This window comes from Pteronotus mesoamericanus, unplaced genomic scaffold (genome assembly GCF_021234165.1).
Source record: "Pteronotus mesoamericanus isolate MK-2021 breed Mesoamerican mustached bat unplaced genomic scaffold, CSHL_Meso_final scaffold_636, whole genome shotgun sequence".
Classification (NCBI taxonomy): Eukaryota; Metazoa; Chordata; class Mammalia; order Chiroptera; family Mormoopidae; genus Pteronotus; species Pteronotus mesoamericanus.
Window position 1 is genome coordinate 1,342,807 of NW_026555324.1, and position 24,406 is coordinate 1,367,212.

Genomic DNA, 24,406 nt, shown 5'->3' on the forward strand with positions numbered 1-24,406 from the left:
GTCACCCTGAATTATTGGCTGTGATGGGTGAGAGGAAAGGAAGGGAGCATCTGGTACACAAACGTGTGACCACAAACCTGTAATACAGTTACAACTCCACTGGGCTGCCACACTCAAAGGCAAGGCAGGCCAGCTGGCCTTATTCCTGCCTGCCACCAAACACTGGAAAACAGTAGTGTGTCTGAGTCTCTCTGGAGTGTGCTGGACCCTGGCGTGGATGCCACGAGGTCACTGTGACTCCCGTCACAGCTGGGGAGAAAGAACACCCGTGAGCAAAGTTTGGATATGATGCAACAGTTGGGAGCAAATAGTGGCTAAAGGCCAAGAGAGACTGGCCGCATCCTGGGGGTCAGGCAGCCCAGGGCTCGTGTCAGCTCTCATTGCCGCTGATGGGGTCAGTTTCTGATTGTTTATTAACTTAATGAATGAGAACGTGTGTGGCAAGGAACAAGTGACTCAGGGTTCTTCATGGGCTCTTCAGATTGACATTTTTGAACAGGCTCTTGGCTGTCAGCCAAGCCCAAAATTTCCCACATAAAAGACAGTAATCGGTGTTTGGTTTAAACAGATCAGACACATTCACAAGAATTCACCAGCCTGCTGATGCCCCACTTTCCATCCCACTGTTGCCATGGCAACAAGGAGTTGATCCATCAGGACTGTTTCAGTAATTAATGATATAGCAATAGAATGTAATAAATAATAATGCCGTCAAGTTTTTAAAATGAGGCATATTTTCATGTGCTTTTATAAAAAGACCTCTGAAAAGTATGGGTTGTGAACCACGTGCAGTTCAGTAAATAAAGTGTAACATGACAACTGAACACACTCCGCTAGTGGATGGCCCTTGTGTTTCTACATATATTTTTTTTTAAGTCAGAAACTCATACCTGAACCATTCTCTCGGGCGTCTTAGGGAAGCGGGCTTGGGTCCCCTGGGCTCAGCAAGGAGAGAGTGGTCCCAGGCCAGGGCTCTAGTCCCATGTGGTCTCTTCTTCCGAGGCGCCCACTGCTTCCCAAATCCAGCTGTGCTGCTGAGGCTCAGATCCTCACCTCCACCAGCCCCACGCCATCTCCCAGCTCTGAAGCTGGCAAACCCATGTGGCCTTCGCAGCCCCTCCCTGCCCGGAGGGATCCTCCCAGGTCAGCACTGCTTGTCCACAGGCTTTGCAGGAGGCCCCGGGACAGTCTCCACTGTCCCTCTCTCAGGAATGATTACCGCATTTTGTCGGGTATAATGTGCACTTTTTTGCCCACATTTTTGAGGGGAAAAATAAGGATGTGCATTATACATGGGTAGTACTGGAAATAGCTCATATTTGTTTTTGTGCTTTGTAATTATTTGTTACATAAAATTTCTTGTACCACAATATGTTCAAAAATAAATGCTAAAATTCCTTATGATACACAAAACAAGTATCTAAATATAAATAAATAAATAATTGAATTAAAATGCAAGATTTTTTCCTGAAAGTTTGGGTCAAAAATGTGGTGCATCATATACACAGCAAAATACAGTACATACCATGGGTATAATAACTCCTGTGTATAATGTGCACACAACCGTGCCTCTGTGCCCACCACAGCAATGGAGTAAGGACAGGCTGTGGGGCACAAGGAGCATCTAACTGAGGGATTTGACCAGGGGGAACCATTGAGCAGGGCTTTTTGTCCTGTGTACTCTGCACACAATTCTTGGAGCATTGTAGCGATGTTTTAGCCCCAGGTCAAAGACCTGGCCCTTCCCCTCAGGACCCCGGGGCCATTCTGCCTCACCAGAGTCGATCACCACAGCTTGTCTTTCTCTTACCTAATCTACAGGTGGTCATCCCAGTTCCGTGGGATCAAGGGGGCAGGCAAGAAGTGTGTGTGGGGTGAGGGATAGAGACAGAGACAGAGCCCAGCCACGCACACACATACGCATGTGCAGGTGCACTCACACACTATTTTACTCTTGGGCCCTTTTCACATGAAACTGTGGCTCTGGGCTCTCAGCCTTCACCCTGCACCCGCCTCTCCGAGTCTGGGGTGGCAGTGGGTGGCGGGATGAATCCCAAGGCTGTTGTTCAAACACAGCCTCTCAGTTTGGCTCTGTTTTCTTTTTTAAAATAACTACAGCCATCACCACTCTCTCATTCCAGAAGGTTTTCATCACCTGCGAGTAAGCGAGCTTCTCCCAGCATTAGCGGTCACTTCTTCTCTCCCTCCCTCCCCTCTTCCAGCTTCTCTCCTGCCCTTCACTGGATCTGTAGACGCCACACCCCTGCCCTCTTGGGCTTTTGCCTGCCTGACAGTGCCCCAGGATTTTAGCAGTAACTTTCTTGGGGGGCTGTGGAGAAAGCATCAGAATTTATTTATTTTTAACAAAACTGACTCCCTCAGTGTACGCAATAAGTAAATGCGTTTTGATTGAAACAGCAGCGGGCAGGGGTGGCACTGCAGAGCCCCGGGCTTCCTCGGGCAGCCCCGCAGGCACCCAGCCCTCCCCTCTGCGTGTGGACGGCGGCTCCAGGGCCAGCGCCCGCGCCCGCACCTGAGGTTATCATCTGTCAGATGCACACATGGCCGCCCAGCCACCTGTGGGAGTTAAAGATGAAATGTAAAATACCTAAGTTCAGCGGAGTTTTTGTTTCTTTAAACTTTGTCTTTTTACTCCAGGACAGTGATTCCCATCCAGGGAGGTTTTGTTCCCTAGGAGATATTTTACATCTAGAGACGTTTTTGGTTGTCAGAACGGTGGGGGAGGAGAGCTTCTGGCATCTAGTGGGTAGAGGTCAAGGATGCTGCTAAATATCCTACAGTGCACAGGCCAGTCCCCCATGACAAAGAATAATCCAACCCAAAACGTCGATAGTGCCACGACAGAAAGTCTCTGTCCTGGCGCCCACTAGATACAGGGAATGAGAGGTCAGACTGCTGTTTCATTTATAAAGATCTGCATCTGACAGGAGATGTTCACTACCTATTAGATGATTTAATGCATAGGTATTTATATATTTTTGTATTATAGATTATATTTTTACCTTAAAATATGATCATATGCCTAGGAAAAGTCTAAAAGGATATACACAAAAAGGCTGTATTGGGATTTTTCAAAATGGTGATCTGGCATTACTTTTATGACCAGAAAAGACCAGTAAAGCCATTGGCCATGAATGGGAGGGATTTGGGGCTGGGCCGTAAGTGAAGCTGGCCTGTTGCTTCTCTAGGCGGCCTGGGCCCCTCCGAGCCACATGTGTGCGGCTACAGGCAACTGTCGGCCTGGACAGGTCAGCCGCTGTGACCCCGACACCACGCCGGGCTATCGCCTGCGGGTCCAGTAGCAACGTCTGAATCGGGCTCGCTCTGCCAGCCTGCGCCCGCAGCCTGGCCCTGCAGGGCCTCTCTCAGCCACGTGCCACAGTGCTCAGTCCCCACGCGAGGGGTGACCCTTTGATGGCACTGTCCCTTCCCTTTGAATCCTCCTCCTGCCCCCATCGCCTCTAACTCATCCTTTGGAGGCCCAGCTCCGACGTCTCTGCCTTCACCTTGGGATGGATGTGAAGCTTTGCCACTGAGTGCGAGTCACTCGCTGCGGCCTGAGCGTGTCCTCCCTCCTGTTCCTCCTGTTTGTGCCTCACCCCATGGGGCTCGGAGCATTTTAGGGCAGGTCCACGTTCACACCACCCTCATCAACAGTCTGATTACATGGTGGGTCATTTCTGTTCAATGGAGAAACCAGTGTGCCGAGTGCCTGGCTCCCCGCCCCTGAGAGCTGGTGTGCCGCGTGCAGTCATTCAGGGGGAAGACTGGCCTTGCCCACCTGGCACTGAGAAGGGGGTGGGGCCGTTCTGACATTGGCTGAACACCTTCCTTAGGTCGGGTGTGGCTCCGAACACTTTGAACAGAGCTACTTAGTAAATATCCAAGGGTGAGCCAGACACCCATAAACATTAGCACTGATTCTCACAAGACCCCCATTTTAGGGGACTTGTTCCACAGCAGGTGAGGAGTGGGATCAAGGTTTGGAACCCAGCTCCCTTGGCCTCTGGGTCCCCACTTGTTTTTTTTTCTGTTAGGATTCCTGCAGCCTGGATTTCCCTTTGCCAGGGAACTTAAAACCACCCTATAGGGCTTTTGACGGGCCTGGGGCACCATCCCTGTGTCGGCTTTGTGGAAGCCACGGCAGGGAAACGCAGGGGGCCCTGGCGGCCGGTCGCGAAGGCTACCCAGGCCAGCCTGCCCCTGGGTGCTTATGAAGTTCCTGAGTTCAGGGCAAGGTAGGGGATGGGGAAGGCTTTGTTTTGGGTTCTTACCTCCATTTTATTAGATGAGGAGACTGAGGCTCAGAGAGGGTAAGTGGTTTGCCCGAGGCTGTGAACAAGGGCCTGAAAGCTGACTGCGTCAGACTCCAAGCTCAGCACTTGCCTCCCTCTACGAGCTGCTCCCAGGGCCCTGAGGTCCCCTCTGGGCTTCTTCCCCATCTGGAAACTCCTCAGCACAAGAGCTATGTGGGGATGCTCATGCTTGGCCTGTCCCCAGAGGACGTAGAACCTCTGATGAAATGGGGGAATGGGGGTGCCTGTTCATCTTATAGGCCCCCTGAGGGCCCGTTTGTGATTGGATCACACCTGGGAAAGAGTTTGGGGAACACTGACTATAGTGGACGGGGTTGGGGGATGGCTGGGTGGGAGGCTGCGGTATTCGGTTGGGCGCCTTTGGAGCTGGGCCCGTGACACGGTTTGTGTTCACCACTACACACTTTGAAGTCATAGGCCCCAGTTTTTGAAACTGACCACCTTCCTGCTTTGGTGATGAGCCGCTGTGACAGGCGTGAGCCGGCCGCTGCTTCTGTCGTGGGCATTTCTGTGGGCCCAACTTCCGGCCAGTGCCTTCCACCCAAATCTCGGGCCGTCTTCCCAACCGCTCTGTGCTGCTGCCCTGGTGAAGCTGATCCCAGCATAGCCAGAGGGAAGCAGAGAAAAGCTCCTTCACTACAGCTGGTTGGTATGGTCGAGGAAACAGAAGGACTTGCCTGAGGCCACACAGCAAGGCCATGACAGCCAGAGCTCCTGTCTGGTTTGGTCTCATCCCAAAGCCGGGTTCTGGTTCTTTGTACAGAGCTTCCCACTCCACCTGCAGCCACTCGGCCCCATCAGAGGCCCTCCTTTGGGAGGGAGTTGGCACTGACAACCCCGTGCTGCCCTAGCTCCCGGGCCCGGGCAGGTGTTCCACTCAGCGGGGGCCTGGCAGATGCCCAGAGGCCCGGGCTACAACGAGGGGCTGCCTGGCCAAGCGCCTGCGGCATGACCCCGCATCCTGCTCATTTCTGAAGTGAGTGCCCCGCCACCAGCTCTGCTTCGCTCCACTTGGACCCCCCTGAACCTCCTGGTTCTGGGCCCAGGCCGGCTTGTGCGTTCTCTCATTTAACCCTCCTCCCCGCCCTGCCAAGATGCCGCTCTGCAGATGCGGAGGCTGAGGCCGAGGGCTCAGTGGAGATCCCACATCCAAAGGCCCTTGCAGCTGAGCCTCCCACCCCCGGCAACCCGCTGCAGGTCTTCACCAAGTTGCTTCTGCCCGCTGTGGCGGGACAAGCAGAGATCGCTTGGTAGGAGGCCTAAGTTCGGCCTCCACTGCTCTCTGTGGGTCTGGGTTTCCTTCTGTATTGAGGCAACTTAACAGGGTCATCGCTGGGTGCTTTCCCAGCCCACCCCTTCTCGCCCTCTAATTGCTCTCCCTGTGAGTTCACACTCGAGGTGCTGGGAGGGACCCAGAGCGGGGAAGAAAGGGGAGCTGGGGCCACAGACACACTTCAGACACCATCCCACCTTTGGGGTGTTAGTGGTCTTGACTATGCAGACTGACTCACTCAGGAGGAACCCAGAAGCCCCGGAAGAGGCGGACAGGGGTGCGCCTCTCTTGAGGGGGCGGGAGTCTCATGAAGCAAGTGCATGTGGCCCTTGGGGATAGAAAGGGACTTTGACCAGGCCTAGGAGAGGGCTACTCGGGCCAAGTCAGAGAAAAAGAATGTGCCAGGCCCAGCTGGGACCTCGCCTCCTAGCTCTAGGTGAATGGAGGCAGAACACTCTGTGGCAGTGGTGACCAGTCCTGCTCGGCGGGGCTGGGGCAGGGGATGGAGTAGGTGAGGGGTGCAGTGAAGGGGAGACAAGTAGCCAGGTTTTAGATGGCCCTGGATCTTCCCGTGAGGGTGGTGGATGCTATAAAATGTCACAGCCTTGCCTGCGATAGCTTCCAGCGTGCGGGTGAGTGGGCAGCAGCATGTACTGCCGGGGCTAACTCCCGTGGGGCAGCTTTTGACATCTACACTGCTGCTGGCCGCAGGGAGCCCACGAGGTCCTCAGGATGCACGTCGCCCTGGCAGGCCTGCCGCACGCCAGCTGCACTCCGACTGCGAGGACTAAGTAGGTGTCATTCCCACTCTCTGCTCCTCAGGTCCCAGCTGGGGTGGCAAGAGGCAGGTGGGCAGTGCACCCTGCAGAGCTAAGCTCACTTGCTGGCTGGAGCGGGGATGGCCAGCAGCCTCGGCCAGTGAGTGTGGGGCTTCAGAGCTGGGCTCCAGAGCCTGGTCTTCACCTGAGGGTGATGGGAGGGACCAGCTGCTCAGGGAAGCCCTCACTGCCCTGCCCTCGCGGTCACTCCACACGGCAGGGAGCTGTTTTCAGAATCTGCGGAATGAGAGGTGCCCGTTAAAGAGGTGCCATGCTCCAAAGCCAACACAAGCCATTTGGTTCATCTTTCCCTCCCTTACTCTCTCCCTCTTCTGGGCCAGAGCAACTGGAAATCACGGCTGGAGCCCAGGCACCTGTTGCTCAGAGCAGTTTGCAGGGAGAGTGAGCCCTGGGAGCTGACTGTGGCCCAGCCTGTCATGGAGGGAGCACACGTGTGGCTCCACCTGGGGAGCCTGGCTGCTCTCTGAGAGGCTGGAAGGGCTCAGCCTGCAGCCACGTGCCCAGCATGCCAGGCCAGAGGAGGGGCACAGTGGGCCCAGATCAGCCCTTTATGGCTTTGCACCATCAGGGAGGAGGATCGGGTGGCCTTGGGCTCTGGGTTGCCAAGTGGCGGGGACACGTTTCTGGGAGCAGCAGGGCCTCAGGCTGTGGGGCCATGTGCTTTCTGCAGTGAGCTTAAAGGGGGCAGCCTGACCACTGTCCCGCAGACTGTTGGCCAGACACTTTGGGACTCCTTGAGTTGAACCGCGCGCCTGGGGCTGACAGAGAATCTTGGAGCTGTGCACCCTGGGGTTACAGTGAGTGAGCCAGGCAGACACAGCCTGTCAGATACCTCCCTCCCAAAAGGGATGTGACCAGGGGTCCATGGGAAAGACCAGCCAATCTGAGGGACAGCTGATGTCCCCTCTCTCCACCCTGACATGACAGAGATGGGCCTGCATGGCAGCAGGGCGTGGGCCCTGGACTCCCTATCATGCCCTGGGCCGGGAAAACAGGACAGACACCATGGGGAGGAGGTTCTGGGCTGAGTCCTTGCTCTGGCTGCCAGGACAGTGCCAGCAAGCTCGGGAACGCCTATTACTTTCGCTGTACTCAGAGATATTGCTGCTCCACTTTGGCAAGGTAGTTGGGCCCTGCCAGGCCTGGGGCAGCAGATCCTCTACCCTGGGGCTCAAGGAGATGGGGCCAGCATCTATGAGACGACATCTTACCAAGTGTCCCTCCTTGGGACCCAGCCTGGAAAGAAATCTTACTCGCCGTGGAAGAGTGGGGTGGGGAGGCAGGGGAGGCAGGGCTGGCCGTGGCTGCCCGTCCCAGGGGCTCTCAGCTGGGCAGGAGCCCCTGCTGGGTGAGCGCCCTCTGGGTGAAGGGAGGCTCCATGCACTTGGTAGGGCAGCCCCACAGGGCCCCGATCGCAGAACCTGATCTGTGAGGCTCTGCTGCTGAAGGCGTATTAAGCCCCAGCCTCTGGTTTCAGCCAGACTCCTGGGACCTGGTCTTGCCTTGACCTTGCCCAAATCTAGACAGAGTGAAGGGAAAACAGAAGGCAGCCACGAGCCGACCTCCCACAACCCATAGGGAAATCGTATTAGCCTCTCTCCCCTGAGGTATAAAGTGAGGCTCAGATGTGGGAGAAAATATGCCCCAGGTGGGACAGTGTCTGGGGTGGGTCTCAGGTAACAGGCCTCCACCCTGGGCCCCTGTGTTCCCAGACCATTGAGGCAGGTGGTCAGCATCCTCATCAACCTGCACAGCATGGCAGCTGCTTTGCGGGAGCCGGGCTCCGGAACCCTGACCGTGAGGTGAGCCCGCCCTGCCCCTGCCCAGCCAGCACACAGGCAGCTCCCGCTGGCTTTGTCCTGCTGCACTTTAATGAGGCCCGGTGGTTGGGGGCAGGGGTCATCCAGCGGCAGGGAGGAGCCTCAGGTGGGAGGGGCTGGGCAAGCCAACGGCCTTGGCCCCCAGCTGTGGTGCCGGAGAAGGTGAAGCGCAGGGTCCACGCAGCAGCTGACCCAGAGGCGGGCGGGTGTGCCGAGTTATGGCTGTGGCCTGCGGTGGGCACTGCCAGCTCCGGTGGGGGCTCTGGGTTGTTTAGGACACAGGGCCATTCCCTTTTATCTTCCTACCTGACAGAAAAGGGCGTGTTAGTAATGAGTCCCAAACTTAGCGCTGTCACCCTGCCTGCCCTCCTCACCCTGCTTGAGGGGTGGGTGCAGTCACGGAGTCCCTGCTGGGGATCTGGCACTGACCCACAGTAGCCCCCGGCCGCGAGAATTATAAAGTCCGCCTCATAGAGAAAGAAACCGAGGCTCGGACTTGTTGAGTATTTTGCCCTTGGGACAGAGCTAGTTTGGCTCAGGGCTGGAATTAGAACCCAAGACTGTGCCTTCCGAGCCAGACCTCTTGTCCTCAGCCAAGCTGCCCAGGAGTTCTTTGAAGCTGAGAGGTCAGTCACCAGGGAAGGGGTGCCCGATGGCCCAGAGATCCCGGCGTTCTCTCCGGCCTCAGTTCCGTCAGCCAACATCTTCTACACAGAAGCTTATTTCCCGAATCTCTTCACCTGACCTCAGCTGAACAAGTGTGAGTAGGGCTGCCTGGGCGGGGGGTGCAATTCCAGGAAACTGTGGACTGAGAGCTGTTTCTGGCCCTGTCGGGCTCCCAGGGCCTGCTGGCTGCGCACAGACTTCTGCCTCGAGTGAGGCGGGCCAGCTGGGACCGGTGCTCACCTGCAGCGGGGCAGGAGCACGCACCTGCGGATGGGAGTCCTGTCAGCGCCGCTGCGCGGGTCCTGCTGGCGTCTGCCCAGGGCAGTTCACAGAGGGAGGAGGCGCCCCTTGCCTTTACACCCCTGTGCCGTGGCGGAAACGGAGCTGCCCTTCTGGCAGAGGTCCCAGGCTGCTGCCCTAGACCATGAGGGGACTTTGCTCGTGTTGCTCAGTTTGTCAGGAATGCTCTTCCTCTTTCGTGGCCATGTGCCCAGGTCTTAGAATGTGCAGCTCCAGTTCTTCTTCTGACCCGTACAGTCCTGCTGGCCTCGAGGCTTCGTGTCACATGTCCCCTGCAGAGCCTAGCCCTGCTGCCAAGAGACGGTGGAGAGGGGCCCAGAATTCTGTGCGGCGCCTGGCCCTGGCACTGTCCAAGGTGCTGACCGAGTCCGCTTTCCGTGGAGAGTGAGGACATGTGTTCCCCTGCAGTAGGTTTGAATCATAAGGGAAGGGGCTGTGTGTTGACCAAATGCCTTCTCTGTACCCCTCTTCCCCCACGATCTGGAGTTTTTAGGGAATAACAGGATGAGCCCTTTTTTATTCAGAATGAAGCCTCTGTCTACAGCCCAGAATGACTTCCTGGGGGTTTAGAGGGGTGGTGGGGCCACCCACAGGTTGACTTTATTGGAAAAAATGACCCAGCAGTTTCTGTTATCATAATGCAGAAAGATCACCAACTATCTTCTTTTCCCTCCCAGATTCTCCAGGAAACCTAGATGGACAGATCAAGGAATTGTCCCAGCAGGTTCTGGAGGGGGAGCATGCATCTGTGCCCACCATCTGGGCTGGATGTCCTGAAGCACAGGGACGGTGGTCCCCGCTGCCACCACCCCCAGGCCACAGCCTGTTGCTAGACAATTCTCACTTGTTCCCGTAGGTGTGCAACATGGGGTTGCTCTGACTTGAAGTATTTCTTCCCAGTTTTCACCTGAAGGTCCTTCTCCTGGCCTGAGGGAGCCTCTCGTTTTTCACCTGTGGGCACTGCTGCCTGACACGGCCTCAGGTTCTGAACGGCCACGGATAACGGAATCCTGAGGCCTGGGGTTTGAGGATATGCTGCTAGTGTAGGAGGCTTCACACGCAGACTGGGGCTTGTGCTGCTGCTTCTGTGGGGCTGCAGGGACCCACTGTGGGTGTGGACAGGCCTTTCCACTGGACCACACATTCCCAAAAAGGCAGCTTGAAAGCTCCGTATGTGTCATTCATTCAGACTAGGAGCAAAATGCTCTTACATCATGTACCAGGAACCATTTAACAAAGTAGGACTTTACAATGGCAGTCTGTGTTTGCCCTTTCAGTCATGTTTTTACTCAGAGCCAGCCTTTAATGGATGCAGTGTGATCCTGGGAACCGCCCTTCGGTGACAGCCTCCATTCCCTTTTGCCCTCACTCTGCAAGAAGAAGGGCCTGAAAACTGAGAAGCAGGTGCTGAGCACAGGGCCATGGGGGTTATTTGCCCAGTGGTTGATCCCTCCCAGGTGCAGGGTGGAAAACGACGTTGCTTGATATATGACAACATAAGCTTGTTCCCACCTGGGCTTTCCCTCTGCTTTCTTTGCAAGGATTGCCCTCTACTCTTGAAGTGAGGGGGGGAAAAAGGTATCTTCAGATGGTACTACAAGGCCTTTGCATTTTTCCAGGCTTCCTTCCACTGTTACTTGCTGGATGTCCTGGGCCCCAGCACGCTGGCAGTTTTCAAGCTCTGGTCCAATTCCTAGGTGGTTTGGGGCTCCCCCTAAAAGAGCCCCTTGTAGATGTTGCCTTGAGGCAAGAGGAGGAAGCCAGGCTCACTCTTTTCCTTCCGAGTAGAAGCCATAAACTGTGGTGATGAGAGAAATAAGCAAAGAGAAGATGGCGGATGCGGAGGCCCAAGTGAGCTTAGTGGGGTCGGCCTGCACGCTCTGCCAGGGTTTTGGTAACTTATTTTCAAGAGGTGAAAAGGAAACAAATACTGTGACGTTGGAAATAATTTTCCAATGAAATTCCAGTTCTTAAATGCCAGCCAGGAAGCACTTTGCACAAAATGAAGAGCACATCTTCTCACACAGTGCCGGGAAAGGAGCTCCTTTACAGGCGAAGCTGGAAGCATGCAGGCCCCACCCTCCTGGGGCAGCTCTCAGGAAAGCTGTCTGTACTCTAGGCTTTGTGGCATGGAAGTCCCTGTCAGCTGCAGGTTCTCTCTTTGTCCAGTGGAGTTTAAAAGGCTGGGGTCACCGGTTCAAGGCTCACCCTTTTACCTGCCATTTCTGAGTTTTCCTTCAACACGCCATGTCGAGGGAAGGCCCCGTTGCATACTTGTTTCCACTGTCAGCAATGCGCCTGGGCTACTCAAGGCATCCAGGGACCCTGTGCTGGGAAGGCCTGTGATGCAGCCTGGCGGTGCAGCCCGGCAGAGCACCCTGGCCAGAGAGGCCAGCCTGGCACCCCTGGGCTGGACCTCGGCAGCGCCTCGGCCTGGGACATACCAACAGCGAGCAGGAGACCTGCACACAGCCCCAGGGCCTGGGGCCTGCCCTGTGGGGGCAGCAAGGTCCAAGTGAGGGGAGAGGGGTTTCAGGAGCTTGGTGTCCTTCCTCCTAGTCCCAGAGCTGCCCTCGGGAGCTGGGGGAGGAGGGAAATCCACCCTGTTTATTCTGTCTTGATTTCTGGGAAAGGGTTCTCTTGTGGCAAACCTTGTTGCTGGAAAACCCATCCCTTATTCTCTGAACAAACATTCTGGCTTTGTTAACGGACAGATTTGGGTTCTCTATCAACCCATAAATGATTTTTAGGTATTTTTTTCATAAACAGAGGGATGGAAAGAATAAAAAGGGGACTCAGAAGGATGAGGTAGCAAGACTCCAGTCTCACCCACAGAGGGAGGTGGCGCGTCTGGGCTGGCGGGGAGCTGGGAGGTCCGGCGGGGCCCAGGTCCTCTGCCACAGCTGTTGGCTGGGCCTCCCGAGCCCACTCAGGGGTGGCACAGCGGTGAAGCTCAGAAAGCCCTTAGATCTGTCTTCCAACTTCCCTTTATATACTTAAGAAACAAGGGCCAGAGCAAGGCAGGGACCTGCCCCAAGCCACATTATGAGTTAATATTGCAGCTGGAACGAGAGCTCAGGCCTCCTGAGTTCCAGCCCCACCATCAGTTTGTTACACCAGGTGCATTCTGAACCTTGGTTTCCTCTCCCCGCATCTGAACAACATGGATGCTGCTGATGCTGGGGAGCCGTACAGACCCCCTGCCTGCTGACAGCGTCAGGAGGCTCAGCTTTACACACGTCTTATTTGTTACCTGTTACGGGGTTCAGTGACAGAGCTGGGGGCAGCTTGAAGAAAGGCGGTGGCTTCTTGTACAGATCAAAGTCCTGATGGCGCCGGTCCCAGCTCCACCTGTCTCGATCCAGCACAGGCTGCAGCACATTGGCAAACAGTGCATTTTCCCTCCACTCCTAAACTGGGAACAGTAAGTTAGGAGGAACCCCCTAACAATAAGTCAGGTAGGGACCCCCACCTGACACCCTGCCCCTCCTGCCTGTGGACCTCAGTCGGCTCTGTGGTGGCGCCAATGGGCAGCAGCTTGAGGTGGTCACTTTCGGTGCTCTTGTGAAGACCTGCCACTTGGAATCCATCGGCTGTGAGCCAGGCCTGGTGGGATTTCTTCTTGGCTTTTTTTCCCTCTTCCTGGGAATCCTGGGGCTCCACCATGGCTGAGAGGTAATTCTGTGAGTATGTGAATCTTCTGCCCGGTTCCTGGAAATGAGGGGCAGGCATGTGGACAGAAGGGGGGGTGGTCTTGGAGAGGCCTGACTGAGCCTCAGGTTCCCAGGCAGGTCTCAGAAACAGCCGAGGGCAGAGCAATAGTTCCTGGCAATATTCAATGGGGCATTCGGATGCACTAAACTGTGCAGCGGCCCTGAGAGGTTCACATTGTTGCCCCCCTTGACAGAAGGAGCCCTTTTCTAAATTCACCGTGTGAGAAAACCGAAGCCAGCTTTTCCTTCAGGGTGACTGCTGCTTTGCATGAGCAGAAACAAAATGTTTTGCATAGGTAAGGAACCTGTGGTGGTTTGCAGCTGTGAACACCTGGGCATAGGCCGAGGGCCTCTTGGCGCACCCTTGCATGTGGAGGATTCCCATTTAGCGTGGGAACAGAACCCCCTTCCCAGCACCGGGTCCCTTGCCTACTTCCCTAACTGGGTGGCTCTCATCCCCACACTGGAAATCTCCCGCGGGTCTCCAGACTGGATGGTCAGAGAGGAAACAGTCCATGGCATTAGCCAACTGCTGTGTCCTGTCTGGAGTAAAAGCATGTGACTGTTTCCCGCTCTCTGAGCCTCTCACTCACCTTGGCCATCTGGCGATACAGCTCCCTCTTGGCAAACTCTGTGGAATTCAGAGTCTGAATACTGTAGTTATAGACGGCATCTTTCATAGGGACTGAACTTCTAATCACCTTCACTGCAGACTCTGGCGTCTTCTTGCCAACCTGGGAGACTTCCATGATATTTTTCTGAAGAAAGAGACACCCGTCATTACCCGCACGAGCGCCCCTCACCACCAGCTACCTGCTGGAGCCCAGCTCTGGGACGTGGCTGCAGGTATTGATTCCTGAGAACTAGGGCTGCCATTTTATCACAGAGCCCTGCCAGGGGGCCATCTAGTCCAGTCCTTTCCTGTCGACAGTGTAAGTTAGGACCAGAAACTTGACATTTGCCTAAGGTCACTGGACCTGGGACCCAGGGCAGTGGCCAGAGTTTGTGGCTCAGGTGGTGAGAAGTGGGAGAGGCTTGAGGCCCTCGCGGTGTGTGCAGGGCAAAGACGGGCTGAAGCTCAAGGGCTGCCAGCCCCGGCCGTGCTCACGTGCACAGGGAGGGCTGCCCTCCTCTCCCCAGAGCCTCATGATGGTCTGTCGGCTTCCTTTGTGAGTGAAAACAGCAACGAGGAGAGAGATAAAAAGTACAGTAGGAGGTTGCAGAGAAAGATGTCTGGGACCCCAAAAAAGAGAAAGAGGAAGAGTTTTACTCGAAATTGTTAGGTACTGTGCAGCACAGCTTGTCTTTCGCTTGCCTACCAACCATCATAAAATAACTATCTTTTGCTTACATTTTTTTTTTTTTAACTCAAGAGGTTGACCTTGACTCACATATTAACATGACTTGGGGCCAAGTCCCAGTGTCTTGACTTTGGAATTTTTTTAAAAAAGATTTATTTATTTTTAGAGAGAGGGGAAGGGAGGGTGAAAGAGAGGGAGAGAAACATTAATGTATAGTTGCCTCTTACGTGCCCCTCCCCCCTGCCCTGGGGACCTGGCCTGCAACCCAGGCATGTGCCCTGACTGGGAATCTATCCGGTGACCCTTTGCTTCGTAGTCCGGCACTCAGTCCGCTGAGCCACACCAGCCCCGGCTTGACTTTGGAATCTTTGAGGAATTTCTGTATGAGAGTGCAAAGTAATCAAGAGAAGGACTTAATAAATCTGTGTTTCACAGACATGAGAGAGAAGTTGGTCCAGGAACAAGACCCCCATGGCTTGCAGCAACCGGGACTGAAGGCAAGGGCAGGCTGAAGGCCGTGGGATAAGGGACAAAACTCAGGCGTTGGAGCAGCTCTGAGAAGACTGCGGTCTAAGTTAGGGTCCTGTCATGGCCCACATGTCGCTGCCGTCGGAATATTTAGTATTTTGCCAGTTTTTCTGGTCGTCTTCTGGGAAGGTTGGTCTGAATTAGTCAGCCTGCCATTAATAAAACAAGAAATCCCTCTTCCTTCAAAATCCTAGAGCTGGTGGATTATGGCCTGGGGAGAAAAGTTTAAAGTTGAAGTTCTTCTGGTCAACAGTTGTTCTGTTGATTACTCTGCACTCTGTACAGAGAGAATGAGGTGGCCCCTAAAAGCCTTATCTCACCGTCATTACAGTAAATGAATTAAGTTTGCCAATTAAACAACTTCAGATTGGATTTTTTTTTTTAAAGCTAACACTATGCTGTTTATAAGGGAAGGGGAAGGGATGTAAAGGGTAAAGGGTCAAGGGGGTCAAATCCATGGTGACGGAAAATGACTTGACTTTGGATGGTGGGCACACGATGCAATGTACAGATCATGTACCATAGAAATGTACACCTGGGACTTATACAATATTATTAACCAGACTCATCCCAATGAGTGTAATAAAAAAGATGCTCACATTCACATATTTTAAAGAACTGCTTTAAATTTTAAAAAAAAGGGCTTTAAAATTAAATGGAGGAAGACTATAAACTAGGCAAAAAGGACCAGAAAGCCCAAGCAAAAGAGCTAGAGTAGCATTTTTAATATCTAACCATGTAACTCAAGATAAAAATTTATCAAAAGAGGCAAAAGAGGAAAAAACAAGAAGATATAACTATCATGAACATCCTGTGTACTTAATAGTTTTCTCAAAATTTATAAAGCAACAGCTGACAGGATTGCAAAGAAAACAATAAACATCAAAAGTAAATATCAATAGAGCCAAAAGATAACCTACTGAATGAGAGAAGATATTCACCAATCTGATAAATTCACACATCTGATAAATGGTTATCATCCGAAATATATGAAGAACTTGCACAACTTAAAACCAACCAAACAAACAGTTCAATTAAAAAATATCAGAATGGTGCCCTGGCTGGTGTGCCTCAGTGGACTGAGCACTGGCCTGAAAACCAAAGGGTCACCGGTTCGATTCCCAATGAGGACACGTGCCTGGGTTGCAAGCCAGGTCAGCAGTGGGGGCTGTGCGAGAAGCAACCACACATTGACGTTTCTCTCCCTCCCCTTCTCTCCCCCTTCCCCTCTGTCTAAAAATAAAATCTTAAAAAAATATATCAGAATGGCTATCATCAATAAATCAACAAACCATAAGTGTTGGTGAAGATGTGGAGGAGAGGGAACCCCTGTGCTCAGTTGGTGGGAATGCGAATTGGTGCAGCCACTATGGAAAGCAGTGTGGCAATACCTCAAAAAATTAAAAATACAATTACTATATGACCCAGCAATTCTCCCTCTGGATATTCATCTAAAGAGAGCCAAAACACTAACTTAAAAAGATAAATGCACTCCTATGTTCATTGCAGCTTTACTTACCGTAGCCAAGGCATGGAAACAACCATGTGCCCATCAACAGATGAGTGGGCAAAAAAGAAGCAGTACATATATACAGTGGAATAGTCCTCGGCCATAAAAAAGAATGAAATCTCACCATTTGCAACAACAGAGATTAACCTCGAGAGTAACATAAAGAACACACCCGCAAAGCTCACACACTTCTGAAGGCCTTACGGCACTTTTTTTTTTTTTTTTTTACACTAAAGATCGGGATGGGAGTAGGATAGGAGGCTTCATACAGACAGAGCATGAGTGGGCAGCCTGAAGTCACACTTTGGATGTTGGTGTTTTTGTCTTTTCGGTTGATATGGGGTGAAGGTAGTTCTTGCTGGCCATTCAGGCCACATAGTACCCAGCCTTCCATCTCCTCACCAGCTTCTTAGTCTCTTATTCTCTTCCTTTAACATGTTCACATGCAGATTTAGTTTACCTCTTGTGTTGCTGGGACATGTGGTAACATCCATGCCCTTAGCAGCTTAAGTAAGATGTTACACACTCACACACACGCACATGTGAGAGTTCTTCCTCAAAGATGAACCCCGGGGCCAAAGATGATACAGTCCCCTTGCAGGGGGATGGGGCATGTGAGGGCTATGAGTGAGGGCTTTTGGTGTGGTTCAGCCCTGCACCCAGTGCTTCTGGCTCCCAGGGCAGGAGAGCGGGAACAGGCCAGAGGCGGATGCCCCATTTGAGATCCGGCCATCTGCTCTCTATCGCCTCGCACGACTGGGCAGCCCAGGTGGGGCAAAGGCCTGGGACCCCTAACCCCAGAGAGGACAGAGTGCCACCTGGATCAGACTGCGCTTCTGGCCTTTATTCTTCAACAGCACAGTGTTCCGCCACTGCAGGTACTTCTCCTGGTGGGCAAGGATTTCATAAGTGAGGGTGGAATGCCGGCTTCGAAAGTCCTCAAGATTGGGGGCGGGATGATGTGGGACGGCCATAAATGTTCTGTCTGTGAGTTCTTCTGGTGAAAAGGGCAACCCAAACTCGTGGCTCAAGTGTTTGATCATGGCAGAGGAAGGCAGCAGGTCTCTCGTGACCACCTCCCTGAGGCTGGCGCTGTAATGGCAGATGTAGAAGATCCTGCAACACACAAGGGCCACCCTACTCAGCCTCGCCTACCTTGCAAAATAGGTCAAGCCATCCCCATTCTACAAGAGGAAATGAAAACTCAGGGAGGTTGATTAGCTGGTAAACACGCGTTTACAGGAAGGAGAAGGAAAGCGTTTGAGAGATGCCCGCTCCCATCTGTCCTTCCTTGTCATCTCCGCTGCAGGAAAGGGCTCTTAGCGGGGCTGCAGGAGGTAAACCTGGGGCGGCTGCCTCCCAGCCTGGGGAACACTGCCACCCTTTCTCTGCGGGGACAGCTCGGGCCCAGGCAGTGAGGAGCTGGGGGATACCATAGAAAATGGGACTCAATGGATACGGGGTTCTGTGCTCACCTTCCTCTAGGGAGCAACCTGGACCCAGCTGGGGCGCGGCAGCTGAGGGAGAGAGAGCGGGGCCCCGGCAGAAGGGTCCTGCCTCCCAGAGAAGAGCTTCCGTTCAGCTTCTGGTGAGCGCCCGGCCCGGGGTCTCCCCTGTCACTGCAGCCCTGGGCTGCCTAACAGTAGAGGCACCGCCATCTGTCTCCTCCATGGGGCTCCTGCACATTCCTGTCCTCTCACCTGGAACCATGTGACAAGGGGACTGCATTTGTGCCCCTCAACATGGTGAACCGCGACAGCCTGGCACTCGCAGCCCAGGTGGGATTTCCTGCCATCATCCCCGCAGGTGCGACCCTCGGTGGGGTGCGCGCGGTGATGCGTCTACCACACACCGAGGCACGGTGTGTGCCCTCGGGGCCAGGCTGGTCACCGCACGCCTGTGCGCCTCACGTCGCTGTGCAAGGAGATTCGGCAAATCCAGCTTCCAGGCGCAGCCAGCTCTGTGGGCGGGCGGAGTCCTCCTGAAGCCTGGGTAGGTCCCCTGGGTCGGGGCGGCACCTCCCATCGCCGGCTCCTGGGCGGTGGGCGGCGCAGGGCCGCCTCCTGTTGTGTCCTGCTCCGCCTGCCCCGGCCCCCGGGCTCGGAGGTCCCGCTGGGGGCTCCGCTGGCCTGGCGGCGCAGGCCTTACTCTGGGACACCTTCGTGCCAGGCGCTGTCGTTTGGGCCTCCCCCGCCCCTACCTCAGCAGAGGGGAAGTGGGGGCAGCTCATACAATATACTTAATTAAAATTGGTTGAATGAATGAATAAATGACTAAACCCACCAGCACATGAGAGGAATCTCAGATAATACTGCAACTCTTAACTCTTCTACAACTAGAGGAGGAATCCAGGCTATGCTCAGGGCGTCAAGCAAACCTCTTACCCTAAATTTAAGTACATTCATAGCTGTACACTTAGAGGTTTTATGGTATAATTCTCTCCATTATTTCCCACTGCTGGTAAGTATTCATCTTTGTATTTTACCTATGTTCATAGAACCTTAATTTTTAAGATGTTAAATAAGATTCATAAAATTGCTCATTTAGAATTGAGCGTCTTGAGACGTGAAAGCCTGGAAATCAAACGCGGTGCTCCTGTCACATCACTATTATTAGCCAGCTTTTCCTCAGTTTTGCTGCGGGAGACCTTTGCTGCGCTCTCCCACGCACCCGCCTGAAGAACGCCCGCCGTAAAACAAACCATCGGTCACACAAAAGAACAAGCTTCCTCTATTTAGTAAGAGTAGGTGGTAAGGGCAAAGTTACTTATTTTTTAAAGTTTTTAACCTGTTTCTAGAACAGAATGTGTGCGTTCATGTTTTCTGTCTGGGTTGTAGTTGTAAGCCCATAAAATTGTGATTTTTCTATAAATCTGTAGAGTAAAAGGTAAGTGAAAGCGACAGCTATGGGATGGGCAGTGTGCGCCCTGTGCACTCGGTGGGGCGGGGGCTCACAGATAAAGCTCCGGGGCTGCTGGGCAGGGGTCCGGAAGGCACCGTGCGCCCAGGACTGCTCCCCCTGCGGCCATGGGTCCATGCGGATGCCCCCACCCGACGACCACTGCAGGCCCCGTTCTGCCTGGCAGAGGCTCAGGGAGGCACCTGAGTCCTAAAGCAACAGCAAACCCTCTCCCTCACCCAGCAGGTGTCTGGAGGGGGTGGGGACCAGGCTGCCCAGCCTTCCTGACTGCTGTGCCTCCTCCTCTGTCAGTGCCTCGGCCGCCCCTTAGACCCGGGCGGTGTGGTCCCCGGCTGCTCGCCCCTGCCGGCGACCCATAACGTCCCCCACTGGCAGCACTGCCCTGCCAGCCTCCATGCTGGGTGGCAGAGCCGCCGAACGCCCAGACCCGGCTGGACCCAGCCCTCGCCCAGTGCCCACACTGCGCCACCTCCCTGGCGCAGAGCCTGGCCCGGGCCCTGCGGCTGCGGCATACCCAGGGCTCAGGTGCCCCCCACTGCACTCTTCATTGTCAGTCTCCCCTTCTAAGCAGGACCTGCTTCTCTCAGCTCTCCTCCAAGAGCAGGCACGAGACGGGGCCATTCTATACACTAATGAGGAGCTCTGCCGGCAAGCGTGAGCCGTGCAACCCAGCAGGCCGCGCACCCAGCTTCCCAGGGCGGGCAAGTGCCCGCCACTGAAGGCCGGGGAGGCCACCAGCCTAGGAGCAGAAGGATCAGCACAGGCAAAGGGGTGCAAGTACTGGAAGATCAGATCTCTGAAGAATGGCTTTCTGAGGAATAGGGAGGGAGGGTGGAACGGGGATCAGGGAAGAAGCAGACAGAAAAGCAAACATTTGGTTGAGAGAAAAAGCTGCCCTTGGCCCGGTGGATCTGGCGGTTCCCCGTTGCTCACTGGAAAAATGGGTCTTAACCACTTCTTCATCTCTCAGGCTATTCTAGGATATTCTCCAAGTACAGAAGGTAGGTTCATGTGATATGTCTTTGAAAAAACTGTCTTCATTCCACCAATGTTTCTGAAACTCTCTTGGGAGACTGTGTGTAACAGTGGAAACGACACAGGCTCGGGGTTCCTTGGAACTGCAGGCCGCCCCTGGCTCAGCTTCTTTGGACATAAATAATGATAACTGCACCTCTAAGGGTCACGCACTGCCCCTGGTCGCCGCCATCCCTGCAGCAGGCTGCGGTGCATACCTGGTCAGGGCCTGGAAGGCCTTCTGCATCATGGTGTTGCGGAGGTAGAGCGCCAGGTGCTTCATGAGCTGCGGCACTGGCTTGAAGAGGTGCACGTGGTACAGGATGGTCTCCAGGTCTGCGTAGAGGCGGTGCTGAAACAGCAGCTGCGAGTTGTAGAGCACCTTGTGTTTCCCGTGCTCCGATTTGGTAATTCTGCAAGAGGAGGCCACAGGACAGGACCTTAGCACCGCTCCGCAGGCTCCTGGAATGCTGCTGCTTTGCTCTGGCTGACATTTATTTATTTTTTCTTTGTTTAAAACCTTGAAGGGGAGATTGGCGGTGAAAATGCTGAAACCTGCCTCGCGTTGCTTGCGTCCCACTGCCCCTGCCTCATCCTCTGCCCTGCCCTCACCACGCCAGCCTGGCGGGTTCTAAGCATGCCCTGCTATGCCACCCTGCGCGCGGCACGCTTTGTTCCCGCACCTTGTTGAACCTGGTGAAGTCTACATCTATCCTGCGTGTGCTGCTGGTGGGTCTGTGTGTGTGTTTTTCCCATGGGGTTTCTTCTCTTGTGAAGTATGTGTTCTAGTATTTTGCCCGTTCTTCCATTGGAATATTTTTATTGTGTGTTTTTTTTTATTGATTCACAGGCATTTTATATGTTTAACATACTAGCTCCACACATTGAAAAATATTTTTTTCTCTACTTGTGGCTTGTGTTTCCATAATTATTAGGGTGCCTCTGGATGAACAGAAGTTATTAATTTTAATGTAGACAAATTTATCATTATTTTCCTTTCTTTCTTTTTTATCCTCACCCAAGGACTTTTTTTTTTCATTGCTTTTAGAGAAAAAAGTGGGGGAGGGGGAGAAACTTCAATGTGAGAGAAAAACATCAGTCGGTTACCTCCTCATATGTGCCCCTGCTGGGGATTGAACACACAACCTGGGGATGTGCCCTGACTGGAAAGGGAACCTATGACCCTTCAGCCTATGGGACGATGCTCCAGACAACTGAGCCACACCAGCCAGGGCTATTTTCCTTTATTCTTTGTACTTCTGTCTTATTCAAACAATCTATCTTTATTCTGAGGTCATGCATATGTTCTCCTTTATTATCATTTAAACCATTATAGTACTATTTTCATAAATAAATTTTTCTGGTGAACTATGAATAAGACCAGGTAGTTGTAGTCTATTAATTGCACTGTGTCTGCCAATAGGACACTTTATGTCAGCTATCACCATTGGGGGAAGTGGGATGTTGGGTACACGGGACTTCTTTATAACATTTTGGTGACCTATTCTGCCTCTGATTATTTCAAATAGATTTTTAATCGACCTGGAATTGATTTTTATAAATTACACAAGTCAGCAAATTAGGAAACCATCAGTGAATTTAGAACAGAGTAGAACTTTCCCAAATTGGCAAAAGACATCTACAAAACCCTACATCAAACACAATATGTAATGGAGAGAGACCTAATGCCTTCCTCCAATGATCAGAAGCAAGGCAAGGAAGTCCCAACTCTGACATAAAACAATACTGCAAGTCCTAGCCAGCACACTAAGGACGTAAAGACACGCAGTGTAGAAAGGAAGAAACTAAACTATCCCTATCTGCTGATGATATTGTGGGCTATGTAGAAAATCCCAAGGAATCTACCAAAAACAAACAAACAAACAAACACTCCTCAAACCAACAAGTTTAGCAAGGCTTCAGGATCAACAAAGAAAAATCGCCCTGGCTGGTGTGGCTCAGTGGACTGAGTGCCGGCCTGCGAACTGAAAGGTCACTGTTTCATGTGAGAGGCAACTGATCATTGTATCTCTCACATACTGATGTTTCTCTCCTTCTCTTTTTCCCTCCCTTCCCCTCTCTCTAAAAATAAATAAATAAAATCTTAAAGAAGAAAAATCAATCGTATTTCTATATGCAAGCTATTCCAATAAACACTTGGAAACTGAAATTAAAAATACCATACCATTTTAAAATAACTCAAAAAATAAAGAATTAGATATAAATCTATCAAAACATGTTGGAAACTGCAAAATGCTGATGAGAGAAATTAAACATCTAAATAAATGGAGAAACATACCATATTCATTGAAGGCTTGACATAGCAATATCAATTCTCCCCCAAGTGATATGTAGGTTTAGCACAATTCTTATCAACATGCTAGTAAGACTTTTTATAAATATAGACAGCTTATTGTAAAATTTATATGAAAAGGCAAAGAAACCAGAATAGCTGAAATAATTTTGAAAAAAGAATAAAGGGGAAGGAATCTCTCTACTTGACTCATTATGTAGCTACAGCAATCAAGACTGTGTGGTATTGGTTAAGGGATAGATGCATAGATCAATGGAATAAAATAGAGAACCCAGAAATACATCCACACATTTATGACCCGTTGATTCTTAGTAAAAATGCAAAAGCATTTCCATAAAGAAAGATACTATTTTCAACTAATGGTGTTTTAGTAATTGGATGTGCATTGGGAAAAAAAATAACCCTAAAACTAAAACAGAACAACCAAAACTTAGGTTCCTGCTGAAGATGGCAATGCAGGAAGATCCTAGACTCACCTCATTCTGCAGACACAATAAATCTATAGCTACATGTGGAATGGTTTTCTCCGAGAAAAAAAAAAACAACCCTAAAAACTAGCAGAATGACCTCTTCATATAGAGCAAACAAGAAAAAAGCCACGTCGAAGTAGAAAAAGTTGGTACAATCTCACCATAAACCCCACACCTGGCACAATGACCCACAATCGGAAGGAAATTCAAAATGGCCTGAAACTTTGCCCTGAGGGGGGAAGGGTTCCTTTTCCACACTGGACACCCCAGCTTCTCAGGCCAGCACCTAAGAGATGGGCCCTCAAAACACCTAGCTTTGAAAACTAGTGGGACTCACTCCACGAGATCGGTGGGGCTGTGACAAACTGAGAAATGGCTCTTTAAGGGCCAGTACCCAGACTCAGTTGCCCAGGGCCCAGCACAGAGGCAGCATTTTGAGAAGTGCCCAGACTTTATGTGAAATAGACTCATTTGCTCATTTTAAAGCAGGGGTCTGCGGGGATACTTTCCAGAGACAGAGGCTGGGGGGGTACCATCTTCCTGCTCTCCTTCTGCCTTCTTAAAACCGGCAGGTACCACCTTTTTCCCCTCATTTTTTCCTTTTTTTCCTCTTTTTTGTTGGGTGCCATCTCCGCACTTCCCCTCTGCCTTGCTCCAGCCAGCAGGCTCCATCTTTATGTTCTCCATTTGCTCTAATCTAGAACCTCAGGCTTTTCTACGAGTGGCTGGTGCCCCAGATTTTCAGCCTGGTGATCCCGGTTTCGCAGCTGCCATCCCTGGATTGTTTGGCTCTGGAGGCCAGCGGAGCTTGCACTCCTGGACCCCATGGGCTTTAATGGTGAGAGAGACAGTTCTTGGCAGACTGCCATTCCCAGGGCGCTGCACACACAGCAGAGCTGAAACACACCCCCAGCCTTTCTCAGAAAGGAAGACACTGACAGCAATATAATAGGAGGGAACTTTAACACCCCCATACATCAATGGATAGGTCCTCCAGATGGAAAATCAATATAGAAATATATAAAATCAATAGAAGAAGATTATTCCCAAGTGCACATGGAACATTCTCCAGGACAGATCATATGTTAGCTCACAAAACAAGTCAATAAATTTAAGAGGACTGAAATAAAATCAAGCATCTTTTCCAACCACAACGATATTAAACTAGAAATCAGTTACAAGAAGGAAACTGGGAAATTCACAAATATGTGGAGATTAAATGACATACAACTGAATAACCAGTGGGTCAATGAAAAAACCAAAAAAGTAATAAAAAATACCTCGAGAGGAATTGAAAATGGAAACACAGCGTACTAAAACTCGTAAGATGCAGCAATAGCAGTTCTTTGAGAGAAGGGCATGATGATAAATGCCTAACTTGAGAAACAAGAAAAATGTCAAA

General features: G+C 52.1%; 1 protein-coding gene across 1 annotated transcript in view; it reads right to left on the minus strand.

Annotated features, from left to right (window-relative positions):
• Window positions 1-11,001: 11,001 nt before the first annotated feature.
• The window catches only part of CFAP92 (cilia and flagella associated protein 92 (putative)), a 37,304-nt gene continuing 23,899 nt past the window's right edge, over window positions 11,002-24,406 (minus strand). Inside the window, exons 10-15 of the mRNA XM_054562132.1 lie at window positions 20,439-20,633; window positions 17,106-17,403; window positions 13,542-13,706; window positions 12,737-12,946; window positions 12,489-12,645; window positions 11,002-11,033 (exon numbers count right to left, since the gene is read on the minus strand). Coding sequence (XP_054418107.1) covers window positions 11,002-11,033; window positions 12,489-12,645; window positions 12,737-12,946; window positions 13,542-13,706; window positions 17,106-17,403; window positions 20,439-20,633 — 1,057 coding nt within the window. The remainder of the gene's footprint in view (window positions 11,034-12,488; window positions 12,646-12,736; window positions 12,947-13,541; window positions 13,707-17,105; window positions 17,404-20,438; window positions 20,634-24,406) is intronic.